Source organism: Camelus ferus, chromosome 20 (genome assembly GCF_009834535.1).
Source record: "Camelus ferus isolate YT-003-E chromosome 20, BCGSAC_Cfer_1.0, whole genome shotgun sequence".
Lineage (NCBI taxonomy): Eukaryota > Metazoa > Chordata > Mammalia > Artiodactyla > Camelidae > Camelus > Camelus ferus.
The window spans coordinates 37,012,942-37,037,564 of NC_045715.1; the positions used below are offsets into that span (position 1 = coordinate 37,012,942).

Genomic DNA, 24,623 nt, shown 5'->3' on the forward strand with positions numbered 1-24,623 from the left:
AATGAATACTTTCAAAGCAATTTTATAGTAATTTCCCTCTTATGTTTTAGGACTATTTGTTTACATCTAATATTCTGTCTTTTACCATAAGTATGTCAGGACTTGCTGTACTTCCTCAATATTGACATTAATGCTTTTCTTTTTTTCAAGGTACTGGTTCATCAAACCTATCTCTGAAATATATTTTTCCTGCTTCCTCTTTCTGGGAATTCTATTAGGCATTGTCTCTTCATCTCACTGTCAAAATTTCTATTATTTTTCTGTGCTTCATTAGAGCAATTTCTTCAAATCCTACTTTCAGACCACTAATCTCCATTTCAACTGTACGTAATACGCTGTTCAATGCAATTACTGCTTTTAACACGTCTTTTTCATTTCCTTTTCTTTTTGTCAAATCTTCATTCTTTTTTTTCATAAAGCCCTGTTCTTTTATTGTGTTCTTCCTTTGCCTCTATGAATATTTTAAGGGTTAATTTACAATCTCTTTTTCAGATTATTCTATTTGCCTACTTTTCTGCTAAAGTCCCTCTGCTTTTTCTTTCTTTTTTTTTTCTTTTTTTTTTTCTTTTTTGCTAATTTGTCTTAGGGTAGTTTGTTTTTTCATGTGGTCTGTAATCTGTACATTTTACATGGTGATTTTAGTTTTTCTGGATGTTCCATGAGAAGCCTGAGTTATTTAAATGTTCTTATAAAGGAGACCTAATTTCGTTTTTCCCTTGCCTTGCAGACTTTACCAGTTCCCAGACAGATTTCTACCTTCATTTCTCAATCTGGGTTTCCACAATCCTCATATGTCATAAATCCACAACCCACAACACTGGCACAGGTTTCAGTGACTTTGCATTGGCAGGGAGGTGCTTCCAGACTCCAAGAAGAGTCAGCTCTAAATCCAAGCATTAGCAGAACATCTATCTTTTCCTGTGTACACTTTAAAAATCCCATTTCCAAGCCACCAGGGATTATATCTGGAATAGATACCCCCATGTTCCAGTGGCATCAACCAGCATCCTTACCACATGTTCCTGATGAAATCTGGGGACTTCCTCTCCCGAGCTTGGCTATATGTTTTACAAGTTGCTATATTTATGTGTTCATAATGGGACCAGAAAAGGGGTCTCTGTGTCAGCTCAGTCCCTCACAGTCTCTTTCTTTCTCTCTCATTATTACACAGATAATTCCAGAAACACAACTCCCAATCTTCTTGTGAACATTACAAATTGATTGACTGCTTGACACATTCACAGGGCATATTAACTAAGCTCAATATATTCCATTCTGGGTCCCCTACACTTGCCATCTTGATATAAAATAGACAGAAAACAAGGACCTGCTATATAGCACAGGAAACTGTATGCAAAAAAAACCCAAAAAGATACAGTAATTTTCAGCTGCTAAATCACTTGAAGGTCACCTTTGAGAACATACTCATTAACATTCCCCGGCAGCCTCTACAGCGTGTGAGCTCTGCCAGTGCCAACCCACATGGTGGACAGAATGGTGCCTGAGCACCCTCTCCAGGACAGCGCAGACGTCTCCTACATGCTCTCCCGGCCTCTGGTCTCGTGCCATTCACTCACTCATTTGCACACCCGTGTCAACCGCCAAAATAATATTAAACTTGGTGCTCAAGTTCAGCAATGTCTGAAACCTCCTCTACTTTCCACCTCTCTTCATCACACAGCCTCAAAAGCTCCTACTGCGGTAACTGCGAACTTTCTCATGTTACCCAAACATTTCTAGAGATTTCTCTTCACTTTGCCTTTGCTCTTGGTAGATTTCCTGCCTTGCCTGGAAAGGTCATTATTTCAGCTTATGTTTCCGTATTTTTACCCGTCTGTAATAACGTCACTTTATGGACATCTTCTCTATGAAGTTTCTACAAATCACGCCACAGAAACTTCCTACAGTATCACTTTGTGCTTTAATAGGATTTATCTGTATCTCTTTTAAAGTACTTGGCTTCTGTGATCACAGAACCATTATTTGTATACCTTTTACTTCCCCAGCCTGCTGGAAACTCTTTGAAGTTAGGCTACTTGCTGATTTTCATATTCCACTTAACATCACAATACAGGGCATTACATAAAGCAATTAACATCTCTTGAATGAATCAATGCAGAAAACGTTAGTGAACATGTCATTTTTAACCTCCTGGAAAATTTTCTTTGACATTCCTAATCTTTACAATAAATGGATAGCTAGATCTAAGTTATTAATGTTCTCAATTCTGTAGCCAGGATGACAGCACATATTTGGGAGTTCACACCTGGAGCCCTGTTTTAAACATTATTTAGGATAACAGAGTAATAAAGAAATCACCAACCATATTGAAGCCAACTGTACTAAAATCAGCAAAAAGCACAGTGTTACAATAAACTCTGGGTAGAAATGTCAGTTTTATTTTTATTTGTGCTTGCTGAGGCCATTTATTAATACTGTGCAAAAAGAAAAAAAAAAAAGGTTAAGCATTCAAGTCTTTAACGACTTCACCTAGCTGAACCGAATCATGAAAAATCACCTATAGTTAGGCTGTACCCAGGCCACCTTCCCACAATTTGCCCAATTTCCTCCGATCAATCAGGCAAAAGGAAACCAAGAGAATGAGTAAAGACCTTGACTAAATGTCACAGACGTTTGAAGTGGAGAGTCAACGGCTGCTATCCTCAGAAGAGAGAAACAATGCCAAGGGTGATGAGATGGCACCTGATGTCAATTAAAGGTAATTAAGACATTTAAATTGAGGAGTGGGTTTGATGCCCTCGTGCAAAATATATCAACCTATGAACAATGCAAGATAACATTCCTTTACGAACAAGCCAATTAAAAATAAATTTTGAGAGCCTATTATGCACTTTTCACCATGGATAATTTAAGAAAAAATGACTGTCTTTTGGTCTGAAGAGGTGATTCTGCTAAAATTCTCCTTTGGCTCTAAAATGTGACTTTCATGAGAAATGACAAAACACCTTTTTTCCTCAAAAGCTCTCCACGAAGCCTACTTAGACGTGACCGCACAAACACAACTCACACATGTGAACTTTAGCGGGGTACATGTTATCCTGCCACACAGCAATGACAGAGTAACATGCAAGGTTAAGAAAAGTGTAACTCAAAGAAGCCATATGTATGAAAGGAAAGAATTTTCACAGGTGTCTCATTTTTAGAGTTTCCTGGGCCACATTTTGGTAGATGATGGTTTGAATTGCTCTTCCAGACCAATGCAAAAGCCTCAGCTTAACAGTAGGAGTTGGAAAGGAACGTTGACCAGTAAGCTGTCCACTTATAAAAAGATGGTACCATGTGGGCCAGTGAACTCCACTGGGGTAGATCATCCAATGGAAAGTAGCCGCGTCATCACCATGGAAACACTGCCTGCTCATCACTGTGTGTTTAAAACACAGGCTTATACACGGAGGCTCACTTTCTCACTCAGTAAGGCTGCTGTGACACGGTCAGGGTCCAAAGTGACATTCTGCACGAGGCAGGGGATGTTCTGGCTAACAAACAAGTAGGTTGCAGGTTCTTGAAGAAATGTGTTGAGAGAGAACCTCTCTCTCAAAGGGAACACTAGTGAAAACTGACCATTTTTAGAAAGACTGTCCTTGCTTCACAGCAGTTAGAAATAATTGCCATTTTAAAGGCTAGAAAACCCATGGAGCTAGGCGACCAGTCAAAAAATTATTACGCACAGGAAGGATTTCCTAACATTGGACGACCTTCATCTGAAAAACTGGTCACTAACATAAATGATACAATTTTATTCAGTAGCGTTAAAACACCAATTAGGTTTCCATGGGTTTTGAGTAGGAAGAAAGTAGGTGAGGAGGGAAGGAGTAAATGAAGAGATGTATGAAATCCACCCTCTCCATGCATTCTACCTCCTCGAAAACCTGATTCCTATCTCCCCCGAAATACTGATAAATATTCATCACCTTTTGTAAAGAATTTATGATGAAAGCAAACGTGACTGCATCCTAAAGCTGTCCTTGTTTTTCCACACCTAAAAGTTACCCATGGTCATCTACGTTGGCTTAATTACCGATTCGCCTTTTTTTTCTTGTTCTCATGATTTTGCACCTCTACTTTTTCTGGGAATTTGAGAAGAAATTCAGCAGTTACGGTTTACAGTTAAACATTTTTGCACTTTGTATTTTTTTTTTTTTAAACACTGGATGGCTAGTTTTGTTTGGCTCCTAGGAGAAAATGCTACAAATACACTTCTTTCAACTTTTGATAGGCTCAGACTTTCAGAAATTTAAGCATGGATCAAACCATGCTAGGCTGCTTTAAAGATGAAACCGAAGATGTAAACGTGTAAAAACATTTTGCTTTGATATATACAACTGCTGACCTTGTGAAGTTATAACATACTTATAAGCGTCTTAACAGTGAAATTAATAATAATTAGTAATAATCAATAATATCACCTTATTGATAGTTTCCTTTTTAAATTCATATTTTCGCAAAAAGAGAGAGCATGTGATTCTTGTGACTTCAGTAAAGAGAAGCTGATAGCCACTTCAAACAGAAAAGGAATAAAACCTAAATATCTTACATGATATATTACAGCCCTACTTCACCTCTGAGGCATTTCAATTTCAAAAGGATCTTGACAAACCAGGAAATACTTCTTTCAATAAATACCATTGATTAAAAAAGAGAGAAAATGATTCCCTGTATAACAGGATTTTATTTGCCTTTTTCATGTTTTAAAAATTTAGGCGGATAAGGGAAAAATAACCTAGAGTTTTTAAACATGTGTTCTGTGAGTTACACATTAAAGAATGAAGTCCGAACTGTAGACGTTTCATTGCTCACTCACACTGTGCAGGTCTGTGCAGCTGACTCTGCATTTTTATGTCCACGACCTGGCCTGGCATCTCTCCCCAATGTGTCCCAGATGTTATGCAAAGTTCCATACACGTATGAAAAATGTGCACATACACATGTGCACATGTGTGTTCGGGAGAGGAGAGGAAAGAACAAAAGCTTTCGTAACTTTCATAAAGGCTGCTATTTAGACCATATGAAAGTTTACTATTTTTACAAAAGCTTAAATGGCTTTAGTGAGCATTTATAAAATGCATCCTGGTGTATGGCCTTCAGATCTGACAGCTGGCGACCTACCTTTTCTGAACAATGATCCCTGTCGATGCAGCTGTTGCCATGATAAGACAAGCTGGAGCATCGACTTCGGTCTTGGTCGGCTGAGAATGGTTCTTAAACAAGTACTAATGACCTGTGATTTTTTTTTTTTTAATGGAGGTACTGGGGATCGAACCCAACACCTCATGCATGCTGAGCATGTGCTCTACCCCTGAGCTAGCCTCTCCCCACCTCTATTTTTTTTTTTTTTTTGCGTATGGCTTTTAATCATGAGTGCCTACAACCTAGATTGCCAGTAAAAATAAAATCTAATTTAAACTTCTGTAAAAGTTTGGGGGAGAAGAAGATAATTTTCAACTGCACAAATAGTGAACTTACATACATCCAAAGGCGTATTTCTAAAATTGACTAGTCTTTCAGAAAATCGAGGATTCATGCTCCAAAGGAAGGGAAATCTGCATTGGAAAACACACATTTGTCTACAGGATAACTCTATGGTAAGTCTCCACTCTACTCTGCTGATTTCATTTGACTCTGGGTCACTTCTTGTCCATCTTGTAACTCTTACCAAAGCCTGGAAAACTCTTAAGTTGTACCCTGGTTAGAAGTTTCTTTATTGACAGGACAATAGTAAATGGTCAGCGATCAGAATTTAGGAGTCAGGGTTTCTACTAGCCTTGTTACTTTACCTGTTTTATTTTATAAAAATGAAAATGATAAAACCTGATATTATACAATTTGTGCACATCCATCTTTCAACATTAAAAAAAAAAAATTCCTATTTGAATGTCCCAGCTGCACCTTGCACCTGACTTCTTATAGTTTTGTATTCTTTCAAGTTTCCAATGAGAATTACTTAACTCTAAAAACCTACATTCCACATTTAAATAGAATAAATAATAGAAATAGAGTAACAGTATTTTCATTTTTCCTTTTCTTTTAAAGGGAAGGGAGACAAAACCACTGCTGGATGTTTGAATTTAGGAATTTGTAGTATATCTCTCCTTTTTGACAGTGGTCATGTGCCTTTTGCCTTAAGAACTGACATCACTTATTTTCTGTCTACAGAAATACACTATCTCGGTTTTTAGATTTTCTTGTATGTGCTCTGCATGTTATGTATGTATGTTAGTTACAAAAAATAATTTTGTGTCTTTAAAAACGCACATTGGAAACTTACTAAGGAGAGAAGAAAATGAAGTTAAAAAAAAGTAAGCAAACCGACAAGATGGTTATTAACTAAGGTGTAATCTAACCCTGCTCGCACTCCAGATGACCTTGGTTGAATGCCAGCCCTCTGCCAGTGCCGTCACTCCAAACTGGATCCGCCTGTCCTTCTCATTAACGACTGGATCTTTCTCACCGCCGTGAACGCTGCTCACCTCAACCAAGGGAAGCACCATTTCATCTAAACCCCGTTACAGCGCTCAGCCTTCTCTTACACGTGCTCTGCATTTTAATTTATGAAGAGGATATATAGTGTGTTTATCGTATCTCCATAATTTAAAAAAATAGAAAATTAGCTAATGCCATAGAAACAACTTCTTTCTTAAGTGACAATGAATTTATTACACATTTCCAAGACGTGGGTGTGGAGCCTGTCTGCACGGGATGCTCACCTGCCAGCCTGGCAGCATCAGGTTTCTCCTTGTCTCCTTCCCCACCTACCTTTGCTTTGGGGCCACACAGAGAGAGCGCGAAGTTGGCTGTCAAGGGGGAAGGGTGAATGGGCGGAGTGATGGTCCCAATGCCCCAGTGCAGCTCATTTTACGTTTGACGTACTCTGTTGAATTTCTACACAAAAAATATTCTTTGAAGAAAATCATGGTTCTTAAATTTTTTTTTTTTTTTTGGAAACCACATTAGATGATTCCTTTCTAAACGCTAGTATGAGTTTATGCCAATCTATCAATTTATACTAGGCTGAGATTCAAAAATGGCTGCATTTGGATAATTCAGTATTAATAAAATGAGTAATGTCAGTCGTGCTAGTCCTTCTGATCTCAAATGCATCTTACCCCCCAGGCTAGACACACCATCATGATGATCAACTGATATTAATGAAATGGCTACAGTCATGCAAATAATGATGGCCCTGATCACATAAAGTTTGAATAAGATATCCTATGTATATTATTATAAGTGGTAAAGCAGTGTCTACGTAATCCATAAAGAGCTCTAACAATAGATGTTAAAAAAACAAATGAACTTATTTACAAAACAGAAACAGACTCACAGACATAGAAAACAAATATGGTTACCCGCAGGGGAAGGAGGTGGGAAAGGATAAATTGGGCGTTTGAGATTTGCAGATACTAATATATATAAAATAGGTAAGCAACAAGTTTAAAAAAATAGGTGTTAATTAACTAAATGGAATCTGTGGGATTTCATAGGTACCCTCGTGCTGGAATATTCATGTGCCTTGCAGACTTCACGACCTCCTCAAACCTCTCCATGCTTTCTTCAATTGAACAGTTGATATTCTTCTTGCTGAAGGATTCAGACGCAGCACCAAAAACTGATATCTCAGTGGCTCCAGCAGCAACCTGAAAAATATAATTAAGGCAAAAGCTAATAATTTCAAGCACATAAATGGAGCAGCAGGAGAAATATTAACTACTCTACAACGGGATACTTGTATTCTTGAACATTTCCCTTAGAATTGAGAATTAGATTTCTCTCAACTTGCCACATACACTCTCACCACTTCTATTCAGTATAGTCTTGGAAGTCCTAGCCATAGCAATCAGGCAAGAAAAAGAAACAGAAGGGATCCAAATGGGAAGAGAAGAGGTAAAACCATCATGAACACTCTCGAAATGTAAAAATATTTTCTAGTAACAGAGTAATTCCACAAACTACTACATTCATAAATCTATGAGGCACAAAAACACAATGATGATGCTCCAATTTAATTTTGCCTTTCCTCAGAGTTATCCTCGGAAATACTTTAACCCTAATTATAGAAAATACTAACACCCCAATAAAACCACTTAATATCTAAGGAAAACATTATTTTTATACCAATTATTAAAATAAAAGGTAGTAAACACTTTCTGTTTTTCTCTTCTTCTTACAATCCAACAGAGAAATGTTTTTCCAAATCATCATTTAGATTGTTCCCCGAATTTTATACCTCTCTCTTAACCCAACTTCCATTGTTTCATATCCTTGACCGCTACAACCAAACTCCTGTGTGTCTAATCCTCTCGCCCGTCTTGAAATCCAAAATGTTGACTTAATCAATTCTCTCTCTGCCTCTTTCGCCCTCTTCCCTCCTCCCCCTAGGCTTCCCCAGTGACTTGTTTTCAAAGGATAAGCCTCCCAGTTTTCCAGCTGGATTTTTAAAACTTTCTATTACTGTATCTCTAGCACAGTGTCTGGATTCCCCTTTCTCTCTGATACCCTATTCATACATTAAGAAAAAAAAAAATCTGTTATTGTTCCTCCAACATTTAAAAAACAATTAGCTTCCACTCCTCCATCCAAAATAAATTTTTAGCCTCTCAAATTAAAATCCTATTTATTGAGCACCTACGAAGGGCCAGTGCTGTTGCCAGGGCTTCTCATGCCCTATTTCTAATCCACAAACAATCTTGTAAGCTAAGTATTATTATGCTGATATTCAGATGAGAAAACTGTGACCCAAAGAGGCTAAGCTGCTAGCAGGAAGTCCCAAAGCGAGGAAAAGTTCTGGAGCTGCGTTTCAGACACAGGCTTGCCTGCCGGGCACCCAAGCCAAGATTTGTTTCATTACTTCCTACGATATCCTTAGGATGTCCTCTCATATCTTTCATTTCCTACTGTGTTAGGAGCAGGTGATAGCAGTATTTACAATTTTTTAAAACTTTTTTTTGTTTTTTTTTTTAATTGGGGTAATTAGGTTCCCCAATTATATATATATTAATGGAGGTACTGGGGATTGAACGCAGGACCTCGTGCACGCGAAGCACGTGCTCTACCACTGAGCTATACCCTCCTCCTAGCATTTACAATTTCTTAAAAGACCTCTTTTTTTTTCTTTATAGTGCAGTAAAAATGCATCAACTCAAACAACAGAAAAGTGATTTAATAAGATTCATCAATGAGCAGCCCCAACCCCAACTTCATGGAACACAGTCCCAAATACAAACGTGAAAAACATCCATTAACACCAGAAATTGCTGCTGTCAAACTTTTACAATGAAGTCATGTAAGCATAACACCTCAAGCCTTTACTTAAAACTGCGTTGGTTCTTCTAGCATGCGTAAGTATTAAAGCTCTTTGGCTTCTAAATTCCTAAGTCACATAAAGATTGGGAGAAACAAGGCAGAAGACAAACAAGGAGAGTTGTTAGAGGCAGTTCCAGTGACAGTGATTAGCTTCACGGAGATGGCGGGGACGACACCAGTGGGAAGCTGACCCCAAAAAGGAGACAAAAATAACTACCTGCTACTTTATAATATTAATGATCATAATACCTATTGAGAAATGTGTGTTATCTTTTGTATTTCTTTTTTAAGAGGGAAGAACAAAATACACTTGCAAAAGCACTTTATCAAAATGGATAATTAATTGAAGTATAGTCAGTTTACAATGTATATATATATATACATTTTAAAAAATGGTTAATTGTATTCCTGTATTTTGATTGTTGAATGGTTAGGCTGGAAGAGCCACGTGTGTGGAGCATTTTAGTCCCCAGCAATGCCATGAGGTCAGCCAACTCCACGAACCCATGTGAGTATATTAGTGGTAGCATTCACACAAGATAACAAGGGAGTCACGTATAACACCGTTTTCACTTTGTAAAGGTCTTTACAACACTAAGAAGCATATCAATGTTAGAAAAATTTCGTAGCATACTTACAGCACGGTGGAAACCCTGAAGATTAGGAGTCAGGACAGGGTACCGGATTCCTGGATATTGACGAATGCCTTTCATCACTTCTGTGTGATCAGCCATCTTAAATACACCATAGTTACAGAAAGAAATGTTACCTTAAGCATTCTGTCAAGCGTGTCTTTAGCTTTCCAGGAAGGTTATAATTATGCATGCAACTATATTCTATAAATTAATGTTTGAAATAACAAAACTGTGCCAATGTAGTTAGAGCTAAGGAGTTCTCAATGTCATAAACACGTAATAACTCAATCTGGGTTTAACGTATTCACAGAACAGCATCTGGTTAAGTGCAGGATTACAGATAGTCAGGAATTCTGAACTCTGGTGTTTTCCCTTAATTGACCTCTCTTCGCCTCCTTTCATTTCACAGCCAAGCCTGCAACACCCCTGAGAGAGGGGGGAGTTTGGAAGGCAACAAGCTATGCCTTTTCCTTCCACGTGAAAATTTTATGTCCAAATAATTTTCAACCTATGAAATTTTACAGTGTTTAGTAAAATGTAAATTACACATATCCATTAGAATAATTGAACAAGTCTGAGATCCTATGACATTATTGGTTTTAGTTAGTAATAGTCATAACACTTTATGTGGTTCTTTTATCGAATTACTCTTTGTTCTCATAACGTGAACAAATAAATACAACAGAGCACACTACAGGAAAAATTTAACTCATCCTGCCAAGACTTCTTTTTTCTATATTTTCTATGAATTTATTTTAAAAAACCCACTTTGGATTAAAATATCAAATTCACCAGTTTGCCACAAAGTCTATAATTTAGCCTCCTGGAGCAGTAACTGACGATCAAACCCCATAATCATCACACTGAGAGATTACCATTGACATAACCATGAGCTTTGCATATCGAAGAATAATAAATTATGCCATGAACAATAAATATAAGGAATAATATATAAGCAATGAAAAGCACATAAAATGGACATGGAGAAAGCTGTAAAAACAGGTACCGAACCAACATTTGTATCTTCGTACAGGAGTGGTTGAGGAAAGACTTGTTTTGGTTTTTTTTTCTCTATACACCTTGGCTTGTTAAACTAAGCACAGTGTTTTTAGTTTAAGGTGAAATAAAAGTAAATTAAAGTATAAATGCTTTTCTTAATCCATTACACATTTTTTAAAATATGAAATGAAATGTTGCAGCATGTATGTACTCTTATCGGTCCATTGGTCTTCATGACTCTCGGTTAGATGCCAGTAGAATTCAACTTAATAGTTTCAGTGAATATCATTTCAATGAATTCAATAAATTTTTAATACATTTTAAGTTTAAAATTAAATATTTAAGATGCAAAAAAAGTACCTGCCATCATGCCTCGCTGACATTTAAGTTTCTGTGTTTCATTCGGCCCAGACACATTTAATTCTGTCTAAAACGTGATTCTCACTCACTTATTTCTTAGGGATTATAGCCACCATCCTCCATCCCAAAGCCACATCCTTTACAAAGATTATCCACCACAGTCATCTACGCTGCAAGAAAGCCAAGCCTCCTTTTAGTCTAAGCGTATGTGACTTTAATCCAGAGGTTTATTGACCATCTTCTATGTCTAACGCCCTATGCTAAGCCCTGGGGGAAATAAAAATGCAGGAAAAATAAAGTCCTTGCACTGAATGATTTGCAGTACAGTTGCATTTGAAAAGTTCACAACTCAATGAAACAGACTGAGAGGACAGCTTAAAGGGTTTCAGCGGGGAAAAGGTAGGCAGTGTACTGAAGTATAACTATAACAGTCCAGGGAAGTGGAAATGACTATATGGGATACAAATTACCGTCCCTGAAATGGCACATTAAAATTTTACGAAATGGCCACAACAGTACTTCCAATCCCACATGCACTTTGAGAACCTCCATCCAGAAATGGACTATCTTTTCCTTCCACTTGCCCCTGGGCAGGCTTGTGGGTGCTCTGACCAACAGAGCACACAGAAATAATACCCCGTGACTTCCAGCGACTAGCTTAGGAAGAAAGGTACAGCAGCCTCTATATGGCTTCCTTCTTGGGGGAAGCCACCGTTGGAAAGTCAGCTGATCTGCTGTGAGAAGAACTGGCTTCAGCAGAGATGCCACAGAAAGAGGCACACGTGGAGAGACTCACGTGGAGGGGAAGTGAGACCCCCAGCCAACAGCCAACAGCACCCCGTAAACTTGTGATTGAAGGAGCTTCAGATGACGTCAGCCTGCGGTCCCAGATATCGTGGACTAGGAAAGCCTGGCCTGGACCCTGTCCAAATCCCAACCCTAAGACTTTGTGAACGTGGCAAATGTTTATGTACACCACTATATCCTCAAGAGATTCATCACAAAGCCACAAAGGCTGACACACTGGGAAGTCAACAGGGTTGGAAAAGAGGAAGCGGTGGGTGCAGCCATAGGAAAGATTATTGGTAAATAATCTGGGAAGAGATTACAGATTAAGACAGGGCCACGCACTGTGATGTGTCTTTGAGTTAGGAACTCAGGATTTATTGTGAAGATCTTAGAGAGCCATGAAGAGTTGAGTGCTGAATTAGCAGAAGACTGGCACGGATGCAGCAGTTCAGAAAGTTAACCTAGGAGAGGTGCCGAGGGCAGTCTAGAGAGAAGAGACGCAATTCTCAGGCCATGCTGACAATCCAGACTGCGACAAGTTCCACTGGAGAGAAACAAATCTGGGAGAAGAGCTCCCAGAGAAAAACCAATAGGGCACTGTGGCTGGTATAAGGGAGAGGACTCCACTCAATGTGTAATCTTCACTAATTTATAGCTTCTTTTAAGACAGTTGCCATTTGTGCGTATTTCAACACAGGTTTCATTATGAATCTATGAATTTAGCCTTTGTGCCTGAGGGTAGAGTGTGAGCTCTGTCTCTGTCTCTCTCTCCTCCTCACACATACACATGGATACACAAATACGCACTCACAAATCACCATAAAAAGTTTGGAGCACTGACTCCTAACTGCAGTCAGAAAGAAAAGCCAAGCTACTACCAGTTTTAGGACACCGTAATGACACCTCAAACAATACTCTCTTACTAGAGAATAACACTCACTGATACAACTAATACTTACATCTAAATAAATATAATATGTTTAAATATTTATGAGACACATTTACAGGAATAGGATAGCAGAAATCAGGGAGGACTGCTTCTCTAACCAACATACAGATGTGGATAAGCTCTGAAAGCGTTATCCCAGCATGAAGGGGACAAGGCATATTTTAATCTTCAAGAAATATAGGCCATACTAACACGGAAGTGATGATTTCATGCTATGTGTCATTTGACAAAAATTCTGAAACATTATGTAGAAATTTATGTAATGAAACAGTGACTTCATGGATGCTTCAATCAGGAGAAATACAGAAGAAGAAGAAATGGTAGGAACCAAATTCCCAGGTCATGAAAGCTAAACTTTGATAATCATTGAAGATATCTTAATAAAATGATGATAAATACATTCATTAGAATCCAACCAATCAGTACTTCCTTCTTTTAAAAAAAAAATAGCCACAGTATAATGAGGTTATTTAAGAAATAACAGTATTCTGTTTAAATTTGATCAATAAAGACACAATTATGTAAAGAGCTTTAGGAAATCATGATAGGATATAATTTTGTTACAATGAATAAAATAAAATAAAAATAGAGCAGGTTTCAATTAAAGGTACAAAATCTCTGCTTTTTTCTAACTCTTAGGGAGTTTATGTTATACTTCCATCTTGGTATTATTTTAATGTCTAAAGTTTAACTATTATTCAAACAATAACAGGACTATCCCTTTACAGTTTCATTTTGACATTTTAAGAAAACCTTTCTACATCTGGTTTGAATTAACATATATTTAAGATTCTGCTGTGACTTTTCATTTAAGATCATAAAAATCCCCATTATTTGGTTGGTAACACGATTTGCCATCATCTGGCCATGATATGGGAACAGAAACACTTAGCTAACCAAACAGACTGTACGTACCCTGGGTGAATCAATTTCGCAGGTATCCGAACACTGATACAGATTCAAATAATCACAATTTTAGTGCACAATCTGGAAGCATCTCAAAGATATGCAAAGGGTCACAAAATTTAGAATGTAAAAGGCATATACTTAGAGGTTTTATTTCACTTGCTACTAACTCCATCATGGGGTGATTATATATGGACACTCCACATTATACGTATTTAGACATCTTACTAATGCTCTGTCATTATCTGAATAGTATACTATTATGCTTCTAGAGAGCAAAGGCATTAACTGAGTGAAAAGGCAGCCCACAGACTGGGAGAAAAAACTTGCAAGCCATATAACTGATAAACGGTTAATATTCAAAATGTATAAGGAATACCCTCAACTCAACAGCAAAAAAAAAAAAAAAAAAAATGATGATGATAATAACCCAGCCAAAAAATGGGCAAAGGACTTGACTTGTCTCCAAAGACAACACACAAATGGCTGAAAGATACACAAAAAAATGTTCAGCATCACTAATCATCAGGGAAATGCAATTCAAAAATCACATTGTGATTGAAACATCGTCAATATTTTATAGTAATTATAAATGGAACACAACCTTTAAAAACTGTGATTCACTATGTTGTACAGCTGAAACTAATATAATATTATACATCAACTATATCTCAAAAAAAAAAAAAACCCACAATGTAACATTATCTCACACCTGTTAGGATGACTAGCATAAAAACACACAAGATAACAAGTGTTGGTAAGGATGTGGAGAAAATGGAACTCCTGTGCGCTGTTTGTGGGAAAGTAAAACGGCACAGCTGCTACAGAAAACAGCATAGGGGCTCCTCCAAAAACTAAAAATAGAAATACCCTGTGTTCCAGCAACCTCACTTCTGGGTATGTATCCAAAAGAACTGAAATAAGAATCTCGAAGAGATATTTGCATTTCCACGTCCATCACAGCATAATTTATTTTCCAATAGGATACAGAAACAGTCTAAATGTCCATGGACAGATGAATGGATACAGAAGACGTGGCGTATGCAGACAACAGAACATCATTCAGCCTTTGATACATGCTGGCAAGGGTGGGGAGAAATGGGGACCCAACTACACTGATGGGGGGAATGCAGTTTGGTGCAGCCATTATGGAAAACAGTATGGAGATTCCTCAAAAGGTTAAAAACAGACTTACCATATGATCCAGTAATCCCACTCCTAGACATAATTAGAGAGAACCCTAATTCAAAAAGATACGTGTACCTCAGTGTTCACAGAAGCACTATATACAAGAGCCAAGACATGGAAACAACCTAAATGTCCATTGACAGGTGACTAGATAAAGAAGTGGTGGTATATTTATACAATGGAATACTACTCAGCCATAAAAAAGCGTAAACTTATGCCATTTGCAGCAATATGAATGGAACTAGAGATCATCATTCTAAGTGAAGTCAGCCAGAAAGAGAAAGAAAAATACCGTATGATGATATCACTCATATGTGGAATCTAAAAAAAGGGGGGAAAGGACACAATGAACTCATCTACAAAACAGAAACAGACTTGCAGACACAGTAAACAATCTTACGGCTATGGGGGAAAAGGGGTGGGAAGGGATAAATTTGGGAGTTTGAGATTTACAAATGTTAGCCACTATATATAAAAATAGATTTTTTAAAAGTTTCTGCTGTATAGCACAGGGAACTATGTTCAGTATCTTGTAATAATCTTTAATGAAAAAGAATATGAAAATGAATATATGTATATATATACATGGATGACTGAGACATGATGCTGTACACCAGAAATTGACACATTGTAACTGAAGCTATTTCAATTCAAAAAAAAAAAAAAAGAATACCATTCAGCCTTAAAAAACAAAGGAAATTCTGCCATAGGCAACAACCTGGATGAACCCTGAGTACGCTATGCTAAGTGAAATAAGCCAGTCACAAAGGACAAAGCCTGAAGGATTCCACTTATGACTTACATAAAATAGTCAAACACGCAGAAGCAGGGAGCAAAACGGTGGTTGTGAGAGCCTGGGGGTGGAGGGGACAATGGGTACAGTTTCAATAATGCAGGAGGATCAAGGTCTAGATCTGCTGTGTAATATTCTCCCCTGTGTCAGCAGTACTTATACACTTAAAAATCTGTGAAGAGGGCAGACTTCATGTTAAATGTTCTTACCGCAATTAATAAAAAGAGTATTACGAAGTAACCCCAGATACTTAATTGAATGTTTATAGTAATTCTTAATTTTGAGATATCAAAGTTTTATCTACCATCCAATCCAGTGTCTCCCAAACTGGACTTATCATCAAAATTATCTGATGTTCTTTAACATGAATACAGATTTCTTGGACTCCTCCGCACCCATTTGGATTCTGTTCTGCGGAAGGACCCAGGAATCTGTTGTTCCCCAAACTTCTCGGGAGATGTTAGATATCGAAGTCTGGGAATCAGAGTGGACTCAGTCACAAAGGCTGCCTTTGGACTGGAGGGAGGCCAGATTGATGCATCTGAGCCCTCCACCCATGCTTCAATATGGGAAGCCTCATTTTATTTTTATTCAGAGGTGACCCCAGGGTCTGTGGGTCTGGAATGATTGCAATTTCGGAGGGAGCCTTTTTAAGAAAAATAACTCAAAGGATCTAACTTTTGTAAATGTTACTAAAACACGTGACCAGGTAAGCACATTGCTAGGGCCCCTTCCAGGACCTTGGGAAGAATCTTATACAAATATTTTATGGTCACTTTCCTGCCTGTGTGAAATATCGGGGTTCTAAATAAAGTTTCTTCCGGGGTGAAAAAGTTCAACGGATTAAAAAAAAAAAATACAATTTTTGGAAACTACCAGTCTTGATGAAATTTCCTACCTTGCTCTTAGCAGCATCATCAAAGTGGTCAAGGACCTGTCAGAAACAAACATCCATGGTACCTACAGTGTTTCCTTCCTCATCACTCGAGAAATACCCTCAGGAAACAAGGGAGGTCAGTCTGGCGTGTCTTATTCTTGGTATATCCATAATATTTACGGGTATATTTATCTTTACAAAGTCTCCACTTTTTTTGTTGTTGTTGTTTTTTGGGGAGGTAATTCGTTTTACTTATTCATTTGAAAGGAGGTACTGGGGACTGAATCCAGGACCTTGTACATGCTAAGCATGCCCTCCACCACTGAGCTATACCACCCCCCCACTCAAAGTCTCTTCTTAATAAACCACTTAAAATTTTGCCAGGAAATAAATTTCCACTCATGGACCTATAACCCTGATTCTCCTCTGCTCACTAATACACTCTGCTGAATAACTTTTTAAAAATATTTTTGAAGGACGGGGAGGGTATAGCTCAGTGGTAGAGTGCGTGCTTAGCATGCACAAGGTCCTGGGTTCAATCCCCAGTACTTCCTTTAAAAGTAAATAAAGAAATAAACCTAGTTACCTCCCTCCCCCACCTCAAAAAAATAAAATAAATAAATTTAACAATACATTTTTGAAGGATTTTTTTTTTAACCCCACCATCACCCGGGACAATACTCAGCAGAATATTGTCACCTTCAGAACAACATCGGGAGTTTGTCTACTCTCACCACTGGCCAGATGAGACATCACCTATGGTTAAAGTTTCTTTATGCAGAAGTACAGCGGAAGGGTGGACCCAGCACGGGCAATTTCTTCAACACATGCCCCAGATCACAATAAAAATGTACATAATGTAGTTTCAGACTCTATAACCCAAAACTCAATTTGAGCAGTAACTCCTCTTAAAGGTAAAACATTCAGTAAAAAGAAAAAAAAGTGGGACTCGAGCTCTTCCTGACGACCATGGGTGAAAACGCTCTACCCAGCTACGAACAGCCTTGCAGCCTGGGTACCAGAACCCCGTCTCATTCACAGACTGTCTACACGAACCTCATATATCTTAGCCTCAGTAGCACAGAGGAAATCTTGGTCTGCTTGAAGAAGTAAGACAGTTTTAATAAATCACAGCCTTACAATAATAAACACAGGAAATCTCTGGAAAATTGAACATCTAATTTTTTTGATTTTTTTTTTTTCCCTACCCAATACCCTGTCTCGGCTGCCACTGCTTAAGTGATCTGACACCCTATTCACAAAACTTCTTAAGTCCAGAAGCCTTAAAACTAATTTGGGCTGGTGTCTAATTTCCCGTGCTTCCCTATTCAACATCACCATTGTGTTCTAAGGACCTCTGTGCTGCCTTGTATGGGAAGGCATATTCAGGCTTCTCACAAGTGACCAAAGCCAGCAGCATCTGACCCACACTCTTTTACTGCGAATACCTGAAAGACATTTATCGTCACCTATGCGTGTCTACAGATATTCATTTTTAAATTATAAACTAAACCCAATCTACCCGATGGATTTGTGGCTTATAAACTGGGAGACGAACGTTCCAGACAGAGAAACCAAAGCCATCTTATTCAGTAACAATTCCCAGTTTCCTAAGGCAAACACAACAAATATGCGTTAGTTCAGGTCAGTCCCCTTTGTGACCACCCGCCTGGTCTTCCCACGTCAAAACAATCATGTTCCCAACATCACTCCGCAGTCGGGGCAAGAAGTCTCAAAGCTCCCAGTCTAACTTTCTTTCCATTCAGCTGTGTTTCCTCTCATATATCATGCTCCTGTGTTTGATAATAACACTGTCAGCGTCATTATTTCTCATGCATGGAAGCCGAAGTGATTTCTTTTTTTAAATACAGGACCTAATTGTGTTCATTCTAAGTGGCTGTAAATAGAGTTTCCCCTCCATACTAACACTTCCTTCTGGAAGCTCCCCTGCCCACAGTAAAGAGTTGCACTGATGAGGAGGGGAAAGGAAGGGAGACTAGCTCACTGACTATAAGAAAGCGCCACAGAAAAAAGGTTCCTATCACCCTGACAAGCGATGCCATCACTACAACAGCTTAGAAGGTCAAACCGTCATGATTTGGCATCGTATGCATCTGAAGATCTCTGTCTGGTCCAGTACAGAAGACAAAACTCTGAAAGGCTGGGCAGTTAAAACTGTTCAATGTATTCTGATTACTAGCTTCTATTTATATTGATTATATATATATATATATATATATATATATATATATATATATATATATATAAAATCTCATTTACAGATAATTCACTTGGTTTTAAAACCCCAATATCCGAGTTTGAATTTTTTTTTAGTGATTCCATTCCCATTCCCCATTTTGACTCTACAGTAGGCTTAGTAAATAGATATTGAGTTTATTGCTAAAAACCACACATTACTCAATTTTTGAGTCCAACAGATAGAGTTCAATGTCGTTTTTAATACAGACACAATGAAAGCAGAAAATGGGTGAGTGAATAAATGGAAAGACTCCAAGGCAGAAAGAGATGCAAATACTTTGCCAAATCATATCATAAATAAGAGTCAGGTCTCAGATTTTCTCTTGTTCCATCAGTAAATGTGTAGGCTGCGGGTTTCTGAACATCAGGTACCACGATGTCAGTACAAGCTCAGGAAACTTGCAACGCGGAGGACTTGGGAAGACATAACTTTCTGGGGATTACTAAGAAATATATATTTTTACTACACACTATAAGCTGAATTCAATACAAGATGCATCCGTCTTGCTCTAAGAGCAGTTGGTGGGCCCCACATCCCAGCAGTACAAGATCTGGAGTAAACAGTATTCGTGTTCCCAGGTTTTAGCATAAATTTGCTTCAACATGTTGACATGTCAAAGATCACTTAATTAGGGAGTTTACAAAGCAAACATGAATGTCAAACCTAGAACAATTAAAGTGGGTCAACTATAACCTATGAATCTTTGAAGTAACAAGTTTGAAGTTGTCCAAGATGTTTATGAAATGAGCAGCATTCTTCAAAAGAATGTCCCATTTAGTGACAAGAAACAAAGAGCTAAAATTCACAAGTGTTATCCTAAACATGTAATTCCCATCAGCCTTTCATTTGATAAACTGAATATTCAAGATAAATGAATTTGGATAAAAAATTTTAAGTATAAAAAATTACATGCTTTATATTTACTCCAAGTGAAAAATATTAATTTATATTCCTTTTATTTTATCAAATGTGGAAGACAGGAAATGTGAGCATGTATATGTCTCATGAATGTGTCAGTTTGAAATCTAAAACCTACCTACTGTTAATGTGATTTTGGAATGGAATGGTACTTTTAGTATTCAGATTTATCTAATTTCCTATGTTTACTACACATTACTCCTAGAGACCTTTCTAGCAATTTAACCAGGCAGTATTTAGTGTGTGTGTGTATCTAGAAATTAGCAAGAAATATTTTTATTTAAGAAAATTAACTGGAAATCATAATTCTTTACAAACATTAACAAAAATGTCTTTTAAAATCATCATCTACTTAAAAATCATGAGTATGAAGTTTCATTTTCAGCGTTCAATGTACAAGGATCCTGAATTCTTGAAAACTTGACGTACTTAAAACTAACGATGGAAACAGTCCACATTTAAGATCTTAACACTTTAAACCTGGTTTTCACGAATGGCTGTCTGTGATTCTTCACATGAGCAGGTCCTAACTGTCCCACGTCAGAAGAACTTTGGTTCCTGGGAGTCTAGTCCACGGGACACACTCTGTTTCCCTTAAAGTGAACTGCATGTATGTGGCTTAGTGTGGAGTCGTATCAAGAGAATGGGTTCATACTAAAATAAAACTGACCATGTTTATTAAGAAACTAATCAGAATAATGCAGAAAACACCATTAAAAAGTTAGAATCAAGGCTTTTTGTGCCAAACTGTATCTCTAGCCAGCTTTTATGCATTTATACCATATGCAGACCTTTCAAACTGTTGATGCACACTGATAACTCTACAAGACCACATTTTAAGAGAATTTTAATTGGACACAAAAATGGAATTTTAAGATGATCAAAATGCCTTTGAAAGTTTCTTTCATGAGAAAACTTAGAGAAAATTTGATAAAGTCAAGATAACTGAATTAAAAAGTGAGATAAAGTGTTTCATTTTAACATTTTTGGTACCTTCCATAAATCTAAGAACCAAAAAAATCCAATTTTTTAGTCAAAATGTAACTGATCAAATTGTCATTAGAAAAGCAGTGCATACCAAGTATAATAAATCATTGACTATAATCATAGGTTTTGACCTTATGGGGAAAAATGTCTAATAAATATTGAATTATACCTTCAATGTGAAAAAAAAAGGAAAATTTAATCAGAATTGCTGACATTATTGCTCTTCATTATAAGCTTTGCATTCCGCTTACAGAAGGGGAACTACCTTAGAATAATTTACTGCTGAATGCTAAGTAATGATGTACAAATGTTAGCAACTCGTTTTTTTCTCAATTTTATTGCAAAGCATAACCTTAAACAAGTTCAAAAAGAAAAAGAAAATGTAGTGCCCACAATCTTAATCAAACGAACTATTTTCTATCTTGTAGTAACCTATAATGAAAAAGAAGATGAAAAGGAATCTATGGACTGAAACATGATGCTGTACACCAGAAACTGACACATTGTAAATGTACAACCTCAATTTAAAAAAAAAAAAAAAGTTCTCATATATCCATGCTCTTTTCTGAGAGAGAGAGAGACAAAGGGATTTTAAAAATGTGTGAAAATGCTTTAGGCAATTTGCCTGTCCTCTGTGATTACAATGATGTGACTGTAGGACGGAACAACTTTAAAATATTGCATTTTAGGTTGATCACTCAAATACCAGCCTGAATTCCGTGTGGGTCAACACAATTTTATGCAGGGGGTGGGTAGGAGCAAGGTAAATATCAGTAGCCCTGACAGTGCTAAAGCATCTATTTTTTTTTTTTTTTGGAATTTGGGGGTTCAGAACACAGATCTTGCTTTTCTATGAACTGTATTTATTCTTCAATTAAAAGCGCATACATAACTAGATGAATTACTAGGTCATCTTTAAAGACATGGGTGTCACTGATTATAAAAACAGCTCCAGTGAGATTCCCCCAGCCGTGTGCCCCTCCCCAGTCAAGAGGGGGCATGCACTCCCTCCCTGTGAAATGGAGTGGCTTTGTAACTACATCAGCTGATACATGATGGAAAAGCGATGCTATAAAATTTATAAGGCTTGGTTATAAAAGGCGGACCATTTTTGCTTTGCCTCGTGGAACCCTCAGCTTTGCAACTCTCAACCACCATGTTCCAAAAGTCAGACTGCAGTGCTATCAGGAAATCCAGACTAACCTATCGGGGAGAGCGGGCTCCTGGAACCCCACAGGATGGGACCTGCGGTCTTGTAAACTTCACCAGCATCCTCCTGGGGCAGGAGGCAGAGGCCAGCTCATCGGGGATGTAGTGGATGAGAGTCTGGAACACTGCCCAGATGATGGAATTACCCTGTCAGGACACTTAAAAGAATTTGGGGGCTCTCTGTGTGCACACACAAGCTCTCCAACTCCCTTTCTCCCTCCCTGGCTCATAGACACACACACACACAATCAACATCTCTGCTAAATTACCCCCTTCTTTGATTCTTCCCCGCACACCCACCCCCCTTCAAAAGAGCAGAGCAAGGAAGAGAAGCCAGGAAGGGACCCAGGGAGCAGAAGCTACAGCCTCCTGCAACTCATCACTATAGAGCTCCGTCTTAAACTCCAACCCAGTAAATGTGTTTTCATTACCAATAGAGAATTAATTGTATCACACACTAAAAGGAGGGCAGGGTGAAGTCTGCACATTCCTTCTTGCTTACGCTGCGCTTACGCCGTATTTTTATTAAGTGTGCCACTGATTTGTAAATAATTGTCACCACCTTTATGTATATTTCTATTTATTCTTATAGAGAAAATCTATTTCTGCCCCTTGCTGACTTGCCAAGACTTGGGACCCCACCCATTCCAACAGTTAAAAATTAATTAAAATTAATTTGAGACTTTGCATGGGACAGACATAAACATAGTGTCTTGTACCTTTCATGTACTCTTCTTTTTAAATCAACGACATTCACTTGAATCATGCACATGAATGGACCTGTTTAAAACCAAATGGCTACATTCAAGGTGAATGTGAAACCCCAGTTCACGGTCAGAAATTATTGTTATGTATAACGATCTCAACAGCTTATGACGGGAGAGCCACATTCCAAAGTGGCAGTAAACCTATCAAGTTTTACAAACACCTTTTCTTTCTGCTGTTCCTGGTGTTCACTCCACTGAAGGGAAGGGCTCTCTGGACTCATTTCAAATGTTCTTAGATTATATGTCACTCTAAGGAAATCTTTCTCCAGATAGGCTGTAAAGAAGACGTGTTTTTTAACGGCAGGTATTTTATCATCTCTGGCCATTTAGATTATAGGTGCGGGATCCTGTTTTATATGGCACCCTGCTACCACAGAACTTCTCCTTCAGCCGCTTTTGTTAGAAAGCTACTGCCAAACCAAACAGTAGGAGGGAAGCTGTAAAAACGCTTTAAAAAGCTAAGAAAAGAAATAAGCGAGCTAGCAGCCATCTAAACATAAACTGGGGGGCTCTTCCCATGACCCACATTTAAAGGAAAGGAACAGAAGAAGATGCAGAGGGTGAACAGAATCCCAACTGAGAGCCACACGCGCGATGCCTAGAAACAGTAGAAACTACTGTAGACAATCACACGTCAGCTGACGCACTGACGTCATTCTGGCACAAATGTCACATGTTACGTTAGATGAGCCTGGTGTCTGACATTTTGATAACAACGTTTCAAAAGAGAAATTAACATAATGAGTTAGTTCTGCTGATGTAAGGCCTTTTTTTTTAGTATAAAACAATGAAATCAGCAGTCACATGATGGAATAACCTCTACTACAACAATAGAAAATGCTCGCTCAGGCAAGCTCAGTGAAATCTAGAATCCAAGCACTGCTACAGAAAATCCATCCGTCAACAGATGACTGGATAAAGAAGCTGTGGTATATTTATACGATGGAATACTACTCAGCCATAAAAAAGAAATAATGCCATTTGTAGCAACATGGATGGACCTACAGATCGTCATTCTAAGTGAAGTAAGTCAGAAAGAGAAAGAAAAATACCATATGATATCACTTATATGTGGAATCTAAAAAAAAAAAGATACAAATGAACTTATATATAAAACAGAAACAGACTCACAGACACAGAAAACAGACTTATGGTTACCAGGGGGGAAAAGGGAAAGGGAAGGGATAAATTAGGAGTTTGAGATTTATAGATACTAACCACTACATATAAAATAGATAAACAACAGTTTCTTCTGTATAGCACAGGGAACCATGTTCAATACATATTATTATTTTATTTTTATTAATTTATTATGTTTATTTCATTTTAATGTATTATTATTATTGAATAAGTACATATTCAATAACCTATAATTAAAAACAATGTGAAAATGAATATATGTGTGTATACGTATGACTGAAACATTATGCTATACACCAGAAATTGACACAACATTGTAAACTGACTAGACTACAATAAAAAAAAATTAAAATTACAAAACATTTAAAAAAAAGAAAATCCAGCTGCAGAAATGGGATATTCTCAATATTGCCCGTTTGGAAAACCCTTGATGTGTTATGGAGTAGGTGACCAGATAACTTTGGAAGCTGAATCTGACAATATCTCTGGCTTAGGGATTTATTTAAAACACTTTTTTTTTTTTTT

At 37.6% G+C, this 24,623-nt stretch overlaps 1 protein-coding gene and 1 non-coding gene across 4 annotated transcripts in view; both read right to left on the reverse strand.

Annotated features, from left to right (window-relative positions):
• Positions 1 to 24,623, reverse strand: part of HMGCLL1 (3-hydroxymethyl-3-methylglutaryl-CoA lyase like 1) — a 122,745-nt gene that overhangs the window by 62,694 nt on the left and 35,428 nt on the right. For all 3 annotated transcript variants that reach the window (XR_004313670.1, XM_032463316.1, XM_032463317.1), the window contains exons 4-5: positions 9,960 to 10,055; positions 7,507 to 7,655 (exon numbers count right to left, since the gene is read on the reverse strand). Coding sequence is in view for 2 of the 3 variants with exons in the window: in XM_032463316.1 (XP_032319207.1) it covers positions 7,507 to 7,655; positions 9,960 to 10,055 (245 nt within the window). In the remaining variant the exon portion in view is untranslated. The remainder of the gene's footprint in view (positions 1 to 7,506; positions 7,656 to 9,959; positions 10,056 to 24,623) is intronic.
• On the reverse strand, positions 9,017 to 9,088 carry TRNAA-CGC. Its single transcript has one exon. It is a non-coding gene; the product is annotated as a tRNA-Ala (tRNA).